General features: G+C 43.6%; 1 protein-coding gene across 5 annotated transcripts in view; it reads right to left on the bottom strand.

Moving 5' to 3' along the window:
• PDCD2 (programmed cell death 2) overlaps positions 1-16,999 on the bottom strand; it is a 119,677-nt gene that overhangs the window by 47,652 nt on the left and 55,026 nt on the right. For all 5 annotated transcript variants that reach the window (XM_077283263.1, XM_077283262.1, XM_077283259.1 and 2 more), the window contains one exon: positions 11,456-11,617. In XM_077283263.1, coding sequence (XP_077139378.1) covers positions 11,456-11,617 — 162 coding nt within the window. The remainder of the gene's footprint in view (positions 1-11,455; positions 11,618-16,999) is intronic.

Below are 16,999 nucleotides of genomic sequence, written 5' to 3' on the forward strand. Positions count from 1 at the left end.
CTCCCACCTGGCAGTCCCATTGTCCCTGGACCACGATGTAACCCATATGGGCCCCCCACCCCGAGGGGCTGGCATCTGTGGTTATTACACGAGTTATTTGTGTTACCCAGGGAACTCCTGAGGATAAGTTGTCCTTGCTCAGCCACCACCTAAGAGAAATAAGGGTTAACGGCCTCAACGATATCTGACCCTGCAGGGAACCCCCCAAAGGCTCTATTGTTAAATAGGACATCTCTCTGTAAGGGTCTAGTATGAAACTGAGCCCACCTGACAGCTAAGATACATGACGTCAGGGACCGTAATAGGGACATGGCTTGTCTGAGGGTCATTGAGGGTCTATCGATTGCCCTTATCGTCTGTTGTTGAATGTGTATTAACTTGTCTGGTGGTAGACTACACTGTTGGGCTTCATTATCTAACAGTAGACCTAGACATTTCTGAATTTTTAAGGGCCGCAACCGGGATTTTTCGTAATTTATTATCCAGCCTAGGTGCTCTAGCCTGGCCCTAGCTCTTGCTACTTGGGATAAACAATGATCTGCTGAATTACCCACTATGAGGAAGTCATCTAAATAGGGAACAAGAAGAATATTTGACTCCCATAGATGAGCCATGACCTTGGCAACTATTTTCGTGAATACCCCCTAGGGGCAGCTGATAGACCGAAGGGAAGTGCCCTAAACAGAAAATGGCAAACTACCCCTGCCATGAAAACCGCCACCCTTAGGAATTGCTGGAAATCTGCATGGATAGGCACATGATAATATGCGTCTTTTAAATCTGCGACTGCCATGAAACATCTTAAAGATTTGATTGACCAGAAACTCATTAAGGGACCTAAGATTAATAATGGTTCTAAATGACTTATCTGGTTTCTGAATGCAGAACAGAGAACTCTCTACCTCTCTCGGATTCCGGAACCTCAACCAGGACATTTTTAAGGCATAAACTCAAAACCTCTGCTTACAATGCCATCAGTTCAAGGGGGGGGGGGGGGGGGGAGCACAGGGGAGTTAATTTAAAATTATCTCACGGTATGTAACTAAACTCAAGCCTGAGTCCATCAGTTATTATGCTTCGCACCCAGTCACTATTTGTGATTTTTAACCATGCTGGAAGGAAGGCCGACAATCCCTCCGCAAAGGGATGGCTAGTCATTGGTCAGGTTTCTCACGCCCTCTTGAACATCTGAACAAAAAGCCCGTACCTCTCCTTCGTTAATCCTCCCATCTGAAACTGTCTCTAGTGGGTGATGATATGCGTTTTCTTCTTCCCTGACCAAACCTTTTCATATTGAAGGGACGACGGCAGGACATGGATGATAAATTAGGGATTTTTTTTTCTCATCCCCTGCTTTATCCAGCAACTCATCCAGGGCTGGACCAACAGATACTCCCCTTTGCATGGAATAGCACAAAGTTTTGACCTCATTTGGATTTCCCCCGACCAGCATTTCAACCACAGGGCTCTACGGGCCGCGTTAGAAAGTCCTGTTACTTTGACCGCCATTCTAACAGTCATCTGAAGCATCCGATAGGAAGGCAGCGGCTTCCTGGATCACTAGTAGGGCACTCAGAATTGCATCTCTGGAAGCCCCTTCTTTTAAACTGGGACTCCAATTGATCCAGCCAGACCATCATGGATCTGGCCGTACAAGCTGATGCTATAGCTGGTCTTAGGGAACCGACCGCCATCTCCCAGGTTCCCTTAAGGAAGGTGCCTGCCTTCCTGTCAAGGGGAACTTTAAGGGTCCCCATATCCTCAAAAGGTAGCGAGGCTCTTTTTGATGCCTTGGCCACTGCAGCATCTAACTTAGGGGCTTTGTCCCAGGTGTTAACTGCCGGGTCGTCGAAGGGGTATCTGCGTTTAAGAGCTGGTGGTAAAGAGCCCTTCTTTTCAGGCTTTTTCCATTCCCGGAAAATTAGCTCCTGGATCTTTTAGTTTAAAGGGAAACACCTTCGCTTCCGTTGATCCAGCCCACTGAACATGATCTCCTGTCTGGATAGCTGCGGTTTGAGCTCCACTATGTCCATCGTTCCTCTGACTGGTTTTTACCAACTTATCTACTCGATCCAGGGGCAGATAGAAGCAGGCAGTCTTCCTCTGAAGAAGAGGATGAGGGGACTGAATTTTAGGAGCCCTCATCTTTTGTCCCCTTCCGCAGAAGAATCAGAGTCCAAAGAAGTCATTTTGAGCTTCCGGCTAGAGAGAGGGACTATAGGGATTCTCTTACTTCCGCCTTTTGACCATCTCTTTCACGCTTGCAGTAACATTAAGAAATTCTTCTGCTACCTGAGGGAGGACAGTAAAGGCAATGTAGTGTCTAGACCTAATGCCACTAAACCCCTTCCATGAAAACTCACCGTCTGCTAGATACAGGGGTTGCATAATTTTTTTGGGCATGAATCTTGTAAAGGGACTCCACAGAGGGCGCATTCCTTGTGTTTTGCCTTACCCATGCACTTCTTCCCCTAAAACGAAAAATATAAGGGGGGACTGCGTCACTGAGTGAACATTCACGTAGATCACTTACCAGTGCCCACAGTGAAAAGGTACCGGAATATGAGGGGGGTTTTCACAGTCGATGCTCTCGATCCCTGCCTGGAGGAGCTCTTACGACTGGACTGGTCACTCCTGCCACGCTCCTTCTCTTTAGGCTTCTGTCGTACCTTTTCCAGCAGCTGAGGCTGCTGCTTAGGCCAGGGACACACTTAACGTATAAAAAAACGGTCTGTTTTTCACGGCCGAGAATCGCACAAATGTTTCAAAAACAGTGATCCGTGTGTAGTGCGAGGATGCGATTTCCTCGCATCAAATGATCCGTGTGACATCCGTGTGACATCCGTATGGCATCCGTATGCCGAGATTGGCATGGGCTCCCGCGCAATTTTCTCCGCCAGAATGTTAAAGCCAGTGACTGAGGGCAGATATTAATAGCCAGGAGAGGGTCCATGGTTATTGGCCCCCCCGTGGCTAAAAACATCTGCCCCCAGCCACCCCAGAAAAGGCACATCTGGAAGATGTGCCTATTCTGGCACTTGGCCACTCTCTTCCCACTCCCTGTAGCGGTGGGACATGGGGTAATGAAGGGTTAATGCCACCTTGCTATTGTAAGGTGACATTAAACCAGATTAATAATGGAGAGGCGTCAATTATGTCACCTATCCATTATTAATCCAATTGTATGAAAGGGTTAAAAAACACACACACACACACACACACATTATTAAAAATTATTTGCGGTGATGCGCCCTCTGGTGGATGAACTCATATGAACTCGAGCGTGGGAACTTTTCCAAGGCTGCAGTTCATGAGAACATCCACCAGAGGGCGCATCACCGCAACTCAATGTAAGTACAGATCACTCAGATTTCCTTCATTACCCGGGGATTACAGACACGAGCGAGTGCATTAGCGCAGCTCATGGCTGTAAAATAATTAACCCCTTCAGATGGATTACCTCGTTGGACGTGACAGGTCATCGGAAGGTATGTATCTTGTGTGTTTATTATTTTGCCAAGCGAGGGTCTGCTGCTGGATTGAGAGAACAATAAAATACTAAAACAACCTGTGTGTTTATTTCATTAAAATAATTTTTAATAATGTGTGTGTGTGTTTTTTAACCCTTTCATACAATTGGATTAATAATGGATAGGTGACATAATTGACGCCTCTCCATTATTAATCTGGCTTAATGTCACCTTACAATAGCAAGGTGGCATTAACCCTTCATTACCCCATAGCCCACCGCTACAGGGAGTGGGAAGAGAGTGGCCAAGTGCCAGAATAGGCGCATCTTCCAGATGTGCCTTTTCTGGGGTGGCTGGGGGCAGATGTTTTTAGCCATGGGGGGGCCAATAACCATGGACCCTCTCCTGGCTATTAATATCTGCTCTCAGTCACTGGCTTTACCATTCTGGTGGAGAAAATTGCGCGGAAGCCCACGCCAATTTTTTCCGCCATTTAACCCTTTATTTGAGCAGCTACAGCGGCCAAATTTTGCACATACACGCTACTAACATTAGTAGTGTGGAATATGCAAAAAAAAAGGGGGATATGAGATGGTTTACTGTATGTAAACCATGTCTCATATCCTGTTGGGTTTGTGAAGGAGAAATGCAAAGCCGGCAATTGAATTACCGGCTTTTCTATAGAACACCGCTGCGTATTTCTCGCAATGCACACTGCTGGTCCGTGTGTAATCCCATTTATTCTCGCCCCCATAGACTTTCATTGGCGAGTCTCGGCCGAGATACGCTGACAATCACAGCCTGCTGCGAGTTCCCTCGGATCCGAAATACGGTGGAGAAAATATCGGATGATGGGAGCTGGACCATAGATTAACATTGGGCCGAGTGCTATGCGATTTTTTATCGCATAGCACTCGTCCGTATTACGGTCTAGTGTGACCCCGGCCTTACGATCACTCTCCCTCCATTATGAAGCGACAATGAGGCCAGAAGCATGGGTCCGAATATGGAGCCTGCTTAAAACCCCTCTTCCGGTCAGCAGATCTGCTAGGCGCCGTCCCCTCATTAGCTCTCTGCCCCCACAGGTGCAGCCAACCGGTCAGAGGGCCCTGCGTGTGTCCGGCATGCAATTCCGGTGGGCGCCGCCATCTTCGAATTGCGGTGCATGTGCACGCCGGCCCCGCCTCCGACATCACTGTGGCCCATCAATGCTTCCTGCCTGCGTTCAGAACAGCGCGGGATGCCCGGAATGCCAGCGGCGCTCCAGTCAGTGCTCACCATCATGCCCACGGCTCTCCATGCCACCCTGCTGGCCCAGTCCACGCACCGCCGGAGCAGAAATCCTGGGGGGAATACTCACCCAGCGCTGGCCTCCATGGAGATGGATATCCTCCGGACTCCACTCCCTGCTGCGAATGCCACTGCCATGCAGCCCAGACAGGACCGCAGTGCCGTCTCCAGGAACTCCGCACTGGCCGAGGAAGGAGACCCCCTTGCTACCCGAGTCGGCTGGCCAGCCTGGGATCCATTGGATTCTTCTCCTGTAGGATCCAGTCCCTACAACAGTGTTTCCCAAACTCCAGTCCTCATGGACCCCAACAGGTCATGTTTTCAGGATTTCCTTAGTATTGCACAGGTGATGGAAGTAACATGACCTGTTGGTGTCCGTGAGGACTGGAGTTTGGGAAATACTGCCCTACAGGAACAAGAAACCAACTGATACGTGGGAGGTGCCGCCCTTTTGTATCTGTAGGTTTCCTGTTCCTGAAGGGCAGATCCCCTCTCTCGTGGTGCTGTCATGGGAGTCCAAATAAACTTTATTATCGTTCGAACAAATCCATATCAAGTTTGGAATTCCCCAGAGACTTTTATAGATATCTGCAACTAAAACAAGCCATAATGTATCAGTTCCCTTTCCTAGATTGAGAATATCTAAATACCCACTGATAGGCGTATTATCAACTCAAGGACCCACAGGTGTAATATCCTCTTTTTTCACCTTTCTGTTAAACTCTAAAATCACATCCACTCAGCTCGCTGTGGAGTGTAAGTGGCGACACCTAATACCATCCATCACTGATGATCAGTGGAGCGATATCCTAGAAGCACATGTGATGATATCACCTGCTGCAAATAAGTTAAAACAATTGTATATTCTTCACCAATCCTATCTGACCCCAAGTAGATTACATAAATGTGGTAGAGGAGTGACTGATGAATGTCACAGGTGTGGGGAATCCGGGGCTGATTTCTGGCACCTTATTTGGTAGGATTATGCGGAGATATTGGAGTGAGGTCGTTGTTACATTGGAGCGGATAATGGGGATACCGATTAAATGTAGACCGGAATTGTGCATCCTGGGTGGATGAGATGTGGGTCCACCATGATAGAATATTTCTTCGGGAAGCTCTATTAAATGGCTAGGAAAGCGATAGTATTGAGGTGGATGGGGGGAAATCTCCTTCGATTTTTCAGTGTAAGAAACTTGTGAATGACATAATTCCTTATGAAAACATATTATACAGAAACAGAGGATGTCCCCAGAAATTTCAGAAGATTTGGTGGTGTGACTCGCCATTGACGCACCTGGCTCCTGCTGCTATGGTCTCTTCAATCTTGCGATATAATCCCTGATGTGTACATCTATTCTGGACCTAGAAAGTGATGATCTGTGTAGGATTCACAACATGTATATATTATAACCTGATCTGGAACGAGCTTTTAAACATTTATAAAGACTGTTGATTGTAGATTGTAAGCTTGCGAGCAGGGACCTCACCCCTAATGTCACTGTTTAAATTGTTTTAACTTGTATTGAATTTGTCTGTACATGTCCCCGCTTAATTGTAAAGTGCTGCGGAATATGTTGGCGCTATATAAATAAAAATTATTATTATTATTATTATTATTATTATTATTATTATTAGGAAGTGCAATGCTTGGTAGAATATATTATACTGAAGGTTATGTTTTGTTTGTTTGTATACTTTATTACTGAAGGTATGTTGTCATATCTATATCAATGTGAATGTTGATATACGGATTATTTTAACTTTATGCCGTGTTACCATATGTTTGTCAACTTATTTTGTGGAGTCTTTCAATAAAAAGTTTTAAAAAAATACTCGGATCCACTTCCAACTGGTTTCCTAATCCGAATGTGTTTGCCGTTCACAGCCCCCACAGTTAGGAAAATTACAAATATCAATACATTTTGCAACATTTTGCAGCCAGAGTTCAGTTGTGGGTTAGGGGAGGAATTCTGCATGCAGAACATCACAAAGCACGGCAGGTATCTCCAACAATCCCAGAAAGGGTGGACACTCCGATCCGGAATTGAAAATGTAGAGATGATAAGATCTCTCAGGTAGCAAGGAATCTGCGGAAGAGAAAATGGAAAAAAACATTTAAGTACATGGCTTTTAGAAAAATAATATTAATGACAGTTGTTTCTTTTTCAAAATTACGTTCCTTAGGGTCACCAACTGATGTTCCTCAGCAGGAATTGCTACAAGCTGTGTGCCTGGTGATGGATCCTCTGACACGTAGCAGCAACTCATCGAAGCTCTGTTCCGACATCCTGGTGTAGTCAAAAAACTTCTGAGGGTTTGCATGCAGCTCGGTGTACAAGGAGTGTTAGGCTCCATGGCTTTTTCTGACTTCAACGATGGGTGTTGCCAGTAGTGATGATGACGTCTTCTCCATCTTTCTCTTATTCTTTCTTCACAACAAGCAACAGCAAAGGCATAAGCCAAGTTCAAATCCAAATCCAGACTACAATATAAGCACTCCATGCGAAGATCCATCTTTCAGCTGGATACAGCAGCAAAAGATGAGTATTTCATCTGTATAAGGGTCTATATACAGAATTTCCATGAGACACGCCCATTGGACGTGGCTTGTGTCAAGGAAAGCCTCCTGGAAAAGAATTGTCCTATCGAACGCATGCGCATAAAAACCACAAACGCATGCACACGCAGTTTTTTTTGGAGTCATGCATCAGATGATGCAGATAAAAAAACGCTGTGTTAGCATGGTGATACGCTGCGCACATATATGCAAATGTGAACTTAGCCTAACACTGATTTCACAAGAACCACAAGATGTACCGTATTTCTTCACCCCAGGTATCAATTTAATCAGTATAACCGTGGAAACCTGACTGTCTGTAGGTCAGTGAGCAAATTCCTGCTGACAGGTTCCCTTTAATGCCATGCATTTTTTACGTTGTGCATAACACCTGCCTGGATTCCTATATACTTGTTTAGGAAAATGCACAATATCTTTAGGAGGTTTGGTGTGAAAAAGAGGGACCTCCAGAATAAAATTTGAAAAACTGCATTATCAAAAAACCATGGGGGTTGTCTAGCATTGCCTCATGTATGGAGGTATCCCCTTGCTTTCCAGTTTCAGCACTTCCAAGGCTGGGCATGGAAGGAGGCCCAGGAAGCAGGGTCGATAGTATTACAATACTTGGGTATGGGGGTGAATTTACTGGAAATACTTGAATACCAATTTGTAGGTAATTCGAGTATATATCCTACCCAGACACTTGTCCATAAAATTTGGTGGACAATTAAAGGACTGGTTGGGATGACAGACTGCTCATAGTACACGCCTATCTGGAACAACTTTAATCTAGAGGAGTTGCGAAGATTTAGAGAATAGAAGAATCGAGGGTTGAAATATGTGCATCAATTATACTTTGATAACCATCTGATCACCATTCAAACAGCTGAAACAGGAGTTTAATTTGTGTAAAACTGAATTCTTTAAATACTTATAGCTAAAACACGCAATACGGTCTCAGGAAGCCATCTCTGATCTTTCTATATCCTCTAATGGGCTGTAAGAATTCTTAGTACAGGCAAAATCAACAAAGAGAATCAGCTTTCTGGTTTACAACTCATTGTTGCTAAATATTTTGGATGACCCAATGGCTCAGGTTCAGGGTAAGTGGGAGAATAGCAGAACTGTTTAATATTCAAATCATGCTTCGTGCAAAATCCTGTGTGTTAGGATTAATGGGGAGTGTGGGAGGATCTCCCCAGGTATAGTTTGTTATTTCTAAAATACTTTACCAGACTAAAAAAAAAAAAAAAAAAATCTATAACCACACACTGTCTGGCAACCAGACTTCCATGTGTAGAAGAAGTGGTCTATGCTCTCAACTCTACTATTTTAAAAGAAAAACAAGGGTAAATATGAAGAGGGGGCAGTTGGTAAAGTATTGGGAGACTGGATTAAGCGTGCAGCTGTTTCGGAGGAGCTGGCTAGAGATGTCTTATTTTATTTACTGATCCTGTAAATTACTTAACATCAATACAGTTTTGGAAACATTTTTTTTGTTAGGAAGTTATAAGGCCACGTTCACACGCTGCGGGTTCCTCTGCGGGTTAATCCCGCAGCGGAATTGAAAATCTGCAGGGCAAAACCGCTGCGGTTATCCCTGCAGATTTATCGCGGTTTGTTCCGCGGTTTCCGCTGCGGGATTACTGCTGTACTATTGATGCTGCATATGCAGCAATATCCAGCACCAATAGTAATGTAAAAAATAATAAAAATTGGTTATACTCACCCTCTGACGTCGCGATCTCCCCGGCGCTGCAAGCGGCTGTGCCGACAAGGACCTTCGTGACGTCACGGTCATGTGACCGCGGCGTCATCACGGTCATGTGACCGCGACGTCACCACAGGTCCTGTTCGGCACAGCAACTGAGACCGCACGCCGCGGGCAGCGCAGAGAGGTGAGTATAGCATAATTTTTTATTTTAATTCTTTTTTTTTACACCCAAATATGGTTCCCAGGGCCTGGAGGAGAGTCTCCTCTCCTGCACCCCGGGTACCATCGGCACATTATCCGCTTAACTTCCCGCAACGTGGGCACAGCCCCATGCGGGAAGTTAGCGGTTCAATGCATTTCTATGGGAGCAGAATCGCTGCGATTCTGCACCAAGAAGTGACATGGTCCTTCTTTTTTTCTGCAGAAAATCCGCGCGGATTTTCCACAGAAAAAAAGGATCGTCGGCACAGCGGGTTTTGTTTTCCATTAGGTTACATTGTACTGTAACCTACATGGAAAAAGGATGCGGACCCGCAGCTGCAAAACAGCTGCGGGTCCGCAGCAAAACCCGCAGCTGCAAAACAGCTGCGGGTCCGCAGCAAAACCCGCAGCGTGTGAACATAGCCTAAGGGTTAAAAGTTGACCAGCAATTTCTCATTTTTCCAACAAAATTTACAAAACCATTTTTTTTAGCGACCACCTGACCATTTGATGTGACTTTGGGGGGTCAATATAGAAAATACCCAAAATTGACTCCATTCTAAAAACTGCACCCCTCAACATGCACAAAACCACATTCAAGAAGTTCATTAAAGGGAACCTGTCACCCCGTTTTTTCAAGATGAGATAAAAATAGCGTTAAATAGGGGCAGAGCTGTGCTTTACATTAGTGTATTTTTTGTGCCTTTATTCCCCACCTATGCTGCCGAAATACCTTTGTAAAGTCGCCGTTTTGGGCTGTCACTCACGCTGGTCTGGTCATATGGGTGTGGTGACATCCCTGTTTGCACAGCTCTGCCCCTATTTAACGCTATTTTTATCTCATCTTGAAAAAACGGGGTGACAGGTTCCCTTTTAACCCTTCAGGTGCTTCACAAGAACTAAAGCAAGGTGGAAGGAAAAAAATTAACATTTAACTTTGGAACCAATTTTTTTTTTTTTTTTTTCACAAGGGTATCAAGAGAAAATGGACCAGAAAATTTGCAATTTCTCCTGAGTACGCCGATATCCCATATGTGGAGGTAAACCACTGTTTGGGTGCATGGCAGGGCTCAGAAGGGAGGGAGCACCGTTTGACTTTTTGAATGCAAAATTGTCTGGAATTAATGGTGGCGCCATGTCGCGTTTGATGTACCTAAACAGTGGAAACCCCCAATTCTAGCTCCAACCTTAACCTCAACACACCCCTTAGCCTAACTCACTTTAGCACAAATCTAACCCTAAATGGAAAAATGGAAATACATTTATTTATTTTTTATTTCATTATTTTTCCCTCACTAATGGGGTGATAAAAGGAGGTTTTATTTACTATTCTATTTTTTATTTTGATCACTGTGATAGGGTCTATCACAATGATCAAAATGAACCAATAGGAACATTTTCCTATTATTGCCGGGAGCCAGCCATTTTCTCCCGAAAGACGATGCCGGAGGCCGGGGGGACTTCATGGGGGATGGTTGGACACCTCAGGTACCAGGGGATGGGGGTGATCGGGGGACCCAGTTTCTCTCTCCTCTAATGTGCGATCACATTAGAGGAGAAATTAAACGGAAAATCTGACTTCTTTTTGCGGTCACCGTTGTACCGGTTAATAACAGCGATCGCAACACTGGGTCGGTAAAAACCGACCCGAATCAAGTTCTCTGGGGTCTCAGCTACCCCGTTAGCCAAGACCCCAGAAAAATTCTGAATATGGGGGGGGCGCTATACACTTTTTCCACAGTGCCGTTAAACTTTAACTGACGCCATTAAAAGGCGTATCGGCGGTCATTAAGGGGTTATTATGTATTACAAAACCACTACATCCATGTTTTCACTGTACATTAAAAAAAAAAATCGAGCGGACAGGCTGTCTTTACAGCATGCTTGAAAAAAAAGCTCACTGGAGCTGAAAAGTCACTTGGGTCAATAAAGGTTTGATTTCTCTGGGATTTGCGGCCTCACCGTCCATATTATTTGATAGTGTGGATTGTAGGTGTTCCTCTCAGTAATACATGCTGGGGTTCAGGATACGGCTCACGTCACTAGATCCTATGTACCAGTGCAGCTTCATTTCTCTACTGAAGTCTCATTCAACATTTCACTAAGCCAATCCCCTACCCTGACCTAACAAGCTGACAGGGTGCTTAGGTGTGTCCCATGTACTCCTGTGTGTGCTCTTTCCCCTCCGTAGAAACATCACAAAACAGAGATAACCTTTACCAAGATTTGATGATGCATTTGACATCACTAATTCCTCATCCACACGACTCAATGTAGAATCATCATTCAGACTTGTATCAGAATCTAGCTCTTCAGGCTCCGTAACAAGCTCATATTCTGGAAACAAAAATCCATGATCTGCAACCTCAATTTGGTATGCACCTGGAGAGAGACAAAACAATGATAAATGTACAGTAGGCTAGCCTAACGTCTACATCCCAAATCAGAGTTTCCCCAAACGCCAGTCCTCACGGCCCCCAACACAATGCTTTCAGTATATCAGTGCACAGGTGAGAGAATTTATGGCAATGTGTGACGCCTTGATAATCCAAATCACGTATGCAATACTAAGGACATCCTGAAAACAATCTGCTGGGGGCCGTGAGGACTGGAATTTGGGGGAATACTGACCTAATTTAGGATTTCCTTTATACAAAAAACAAAACACATATACATATATCGCCAACAAAATAAGTAATCAAATTGTTCTGTGATTATTTTCTAGCTTTATTACAAGGGGTTTTCCAGCAATGACTTCTTTCCCTAAGGCTATGTGCACACGTAGAATGGTCCTCTGCAGATTTTTCCGCAGCGGAATTGATAAATCTGCAGGGCAAAAACGCTGCGTTTTTGCTGCAGATTTATTGCGGATTTACCGTGGTTTTTCTGCGATTTCACTGCAGTTTTACACCTGCGGTTTTCTATTGGAGCAGGTGTAAAACCGCTGCGGAATCCGCAGAAAGTGACATGCTGCGGAATGTAAACCGCTGCGTTTCCGCACGTGTTTTTCCACAGCATGGGCACAGCGTTTTGTGTTTCCCATAGGTTTACATTGTAATGTAAACTCATGGGAAACTGCAGCAAAATCCGCATCGTGTGCACATAGCCTAACAGGCTAAAGGGGTTGTCTCAACTTCGAAAATGGATATGATTGCAAACTGCTTGTGAAAACAAGACACTTTGTAATTTACTTATTAAAGATCCTCTCTGTTCTCCAAGAAATAAAACATCTGATAATTTATTGCTCATTGCCTAGATACTGGCTACCTCTGCAGTATATAAGAGGTTTCCAGTTTCCTAGGTTAGGAGGGTACACTAGCCACCTTTAGACCAGCTGCACTCCTTCAATGCTTCTCAGACAAAAATTACCTCTGCTAGAAGCAACTGAGAGCACAGTTTGGCACATGAAACCGCTATTCCACCAGTCTGAACTGTCAATCATGTGCTCATGATAACTGAAAGAAGAGAATAACTTAACTGGAGTTGAGCAAATTTTTCAAAATTAGGTTTTGATTATGATCAGCGCCGAATACTGTTTCTGTAATATTCACCAAACACAGTCGAACGTCATTGGAGTCAATGGCAGTAGAAATGAACAAATATGTTTGGAACCAATCACCAAACATAAATTCAGCACAAATATGGTACCAATATAGATTTGGTGACAGATTCTGAACATATTCGCTCACCTCTATGCTTAACATACGAAAAGAATAGATCCCTGTCAGACAGTGTTTGGCCTCAGCTGCAATTTCTTAAAACGAACAAGTCACACTGTACTAACCATCCATCGGGTCCACCGGTAAGTCTCCGCTGCTGCTCCGATGGCTAGCATTGGCTGCAGCGCTGAAGTCACATCAGCAGCCAGAGAGCTCAACTGCTCAGCCTGTTTAGATGGAACACTCCCTTTCAGAGCTATTGTGCTCACCAATTGGTTACTATGCTGTCAACCAACCTCAGCCCCGCAACAAATGCCAAACAATGGGAACAGAAGCAGTCTTGCGGATGGACCTGGGGAAGGTAAATACGGCCAGTTTAGGATTTAAAAACTGCATCTGGGGCTAAAGATCGTCTGAAAGGTGACAACCACTTTAATGCCTTCACGACCAATGACAGATTAAGGTAATCAGGTGTGTCCCTGCCTTTGATGCGGGCTCACACATCGAGCCTGCATCTTTCTCAGCATTTTATGGCTAATTTAAATCAGTCATCAAGTGCCTAAGAGCTACGGGTGGATCAGAGATCCACCCGCAGCTGTTTAACTGTTAAATGCTGTCAGATCACTGAAAAATTAGCATGTTATGGGTCTTGGAAAATGCCGACACAAGCAAAAACATTTTCAGACAAATTTATGAATATTTGGTATCTCTGTACGCTTATTGACCTGGGAAATCATATTGCCGGGTCTTTTTTTGCTATAAAGTGAACATGGTAAATAAACTCGAAAAACCATTGTAGAATTGCATGGAATTTTACCGAACTTGGATTTTTTTTCCCCATTTTCCAGTACACTATATGATAAAATCAATAGTGATATTCAAAATTACAACTGATCCCACAAAAAAATAGCCATCACACGGCTATATTGACAGAAAAATAAAACAAAAAGTTATGGCTCTTGGAAGTAAGGGAGGAAAAAAAAAAAAATCAACAAAAATAAAAAACCCAGGGTGAAGTTCACGTGTCACCTGTCATATGATGCAGGTCCAGTGCACTCTTGTCTTCATTGCCAGGCTTTATTGATAGTCATTTACGGATCACATGTTTTTAGCGCTAATGTGTATTTTTACTGGTGGATTTTCCACATCTAATACAAATGCATGGGGAAATTCCGCACATAAAACTTTGCGTACTCTGAAGAGAAATTGACATGTTGTAAAATTGAAACTCCTGACCAAAATTCTAGCCAAGAGGACCTATCACCTTTACACATCAGCATATGTAATAGTAAGGAGTCTTTGTATAAATAAATATGGAATAAATCACCTTTGAAAGCATATTATCTATGAATAGAAGAATTATGTTGAAAGAATCGCAGTTTATAAGAGTGGCCATTTTGCGATCGGCAGGTCAACATGCGTTGTTCTAATGAAACATGACCCCAGATTACAGACTGGATGATGCTAGACAGCGTCTAAGGCTACAGGGTAAAAGCACAGCATGTATCACCCATAGTGGCTTACTCTTTGGTAACCTTATCAGTTTATATGATGGTTATCATTTATAAAAGTTTGAATACAGTAACACAGCCCCCCGAAGAAGCCCAATATGCGAACCGTGCGTTGGGGCGACATCACGAACATACACTTGGTATCCTCCCACATGGGTAAGCACTATTCTGCACTTTAGCAGACTTAGGAACCATGAATTGAGCAGCTTTCTTTTTTGTCCATTCACATTGCCTGTACCCTTATACAGTGCATTTGGAATTGCATGTGTGAACACCATTTCTGTACTTCAATACCGTTTTATGGTTGTATCACATTGCTGTCCATTAGTGATGAGCGAGTGTACTCGTTGCTCAGGTTTTCCCGATCACGCTCGGGTGACCTCCGAGTATTTGTTATTGCTCGGAGATATAGTCTTCATCGCCTCAGTTACATGATTTACGGCTTCCAGATACGCTGAATACATGTGAAGAAAGCCTCTTTGTTAGGGAATTCCCACATTGCCATAATTGTATTGACGAGCAGAATCATTTCAAGGTCATTTTTACCTCAAAATGTGCACCGTAAACACATGTCCCAAAAAAACAATGTCAGAATTGTGCTTTGCTTTTTTACACAAGTTCTCCCCTCTTGTAATTAGGTTTCCACACCCTATGTGGTAAAGTGAATGGTGTCATTCAAAAGTACAACTTGTCCCACAAAAAACACAAGGGCAAGTGAACAGGCAAAGGCTAAGGGCCAGATTTGGCACATCTTAAGGATGCGCTATTTCTGGGGCGGCTGAGAGCTGATGTTTTTAGTCTGAGAGTGGCCAATAACCATGGCCTCTTCCTAGGCTATTAATATCAGCGCACAGGTGTTCAACATGAGGTCCCCTATAAAACCTAACCAGCAAAGGCTGGGCAATTTTTTTCAGGGTTCCCCCAGTAAAGTAGCCAGTAAAGGCTAAACAAACAGCTGTGAGCTGATAGCATTAACCCCTTAATCCCTAAGGGTGGTTTGCACGTTAACCCCTTAAGCCCCGAGGGTGGTTTGCACGTTAATGACCGGGCCAATTTTTACAATTCTGACCACTGTCCCTTTATGAGGTTATAACTCGAACGCTTCAACAGATCTTAGCGTTTCTGACTTTGTTTTCTCGTGACATATTGTACTTCATGATAGTGGTAAAATTTCTTCGATATAACTTGCGTTTATTTGTGAAAAAAACGGAAATTTGGCAAAAATTTTGAAAATTTCACAATTTTCCAACTTTGAATTTTTATGCCTTTAAATCACAGAGATATGTCACGCAAAATACTTAATAAGTAACATTTCCCACATGTCTACTTTACATCAGCACAATTTTGGAACCAAAATTTTTTTTGTTAGGGAGTTATAAGGGTTAAAAGTTGACCAGAAATTTCTCATTTTTACAACACCATTTTTTTTTAGGGACCACATCTCATTTGAAGTCATTTTGAGGGGTCTATATGATAGAAAATACCCAAGTGTGACACCATTCTAAAAACTGCACCCCTCAAGGTGCTCAAAACCACTTTCAAGAAGTTTATTAACCCTTCAGGTGTTTCACAGGAATTTTTGGAATGTTTAAATAAAAATGAACATTTAACTTTTTTTCACACAAAATTTATTTCAGCTCCAATTTGTTTTATTTTACCAAGGGTAACAGGGGAAAATGGACCCCAAAAGTTGATGTACAATTTGTCCTGAGTACGCAGATACCCCATATGTGGGGGTTAACCACTGTTTGGGCGCATGGCAGAGCTCGGAAGGGAAGGAGCGCCATTTGACTTTTCAATGCAAAATTGACTGGAATGGAGATGGGACGCCATGTTACGTTTGGAGAGCCCCTGATGTGCATAAACATTGAAAACCCCCACAAGTGGCACCATTTTGGAAAGTAGACCCCTTAAGGAACTTATCTAGATGTGTGGCGAGCACTTTGACCCAACAAGTGCTTCACAGAAGTTTATTATGCAGAGCCGTAAAAATAAAAAATCATATTTTTTCACAAAAATTATATTTCGCCCCCAATTTTTTATTTTCCCAAGGGTAAGAGAAGAAATTGGACCCCAATAGTTGTTGTGCAATTTGTCCTGAGTATGCTGATACCCCATATGTGGGGGTAAACGACTGTTTGGGCGCATGGCAGAGCTCGGAAGGGAAGGAGCGCCGATTGACTTTTCAATGTAAAATTGACTGGAATTGAGATGGGACACCATGTCGCGTTTGGAGAGCCCCTGATGTGCCTAAACATTAAAACCCCCACAAGTGACACCATTTTGAAAAGTAGACCCCCTAAGGAACTTATCTAGATGTGTTTTGAGAGCTTTGATCCCCCAAGTGTTTCACTACAGTTTATAACGCAGAGCCGTGAAAATAATTTTTTTTTTTCCCACAAAAATGATTTTTTTAGCCCCCAGTTTTGTATTTTCACAAGGGTAACAGGATAAATTGGACCCCAAAAGTTGTTGTCCAATTTGTCCTGAGTACGCCGATACCCCATATGTGGGGGGGAACCACTGTTTGGGAGCATGGCAGAGTTCGGAAGAGAAGGAGCGCCATTTGGAATGCAGACTTAGATGGATTGGTC

Source organism: Ranitomeya variabilis, chromosome 2 (genome assembly GCF_051348905.1).
Source record: "Ranitomeya variabilis isolate aRanVar5 chromosome 2, aRanVar5.hap1, whole genome shotgun sequence".
NCBI classification, from domain to species: Eukaryota; Metazoa; Chordata; class Amphibia; order Anura; family Dendrobatidae; genus Ranitomeya; species Ranitomeya variabilis.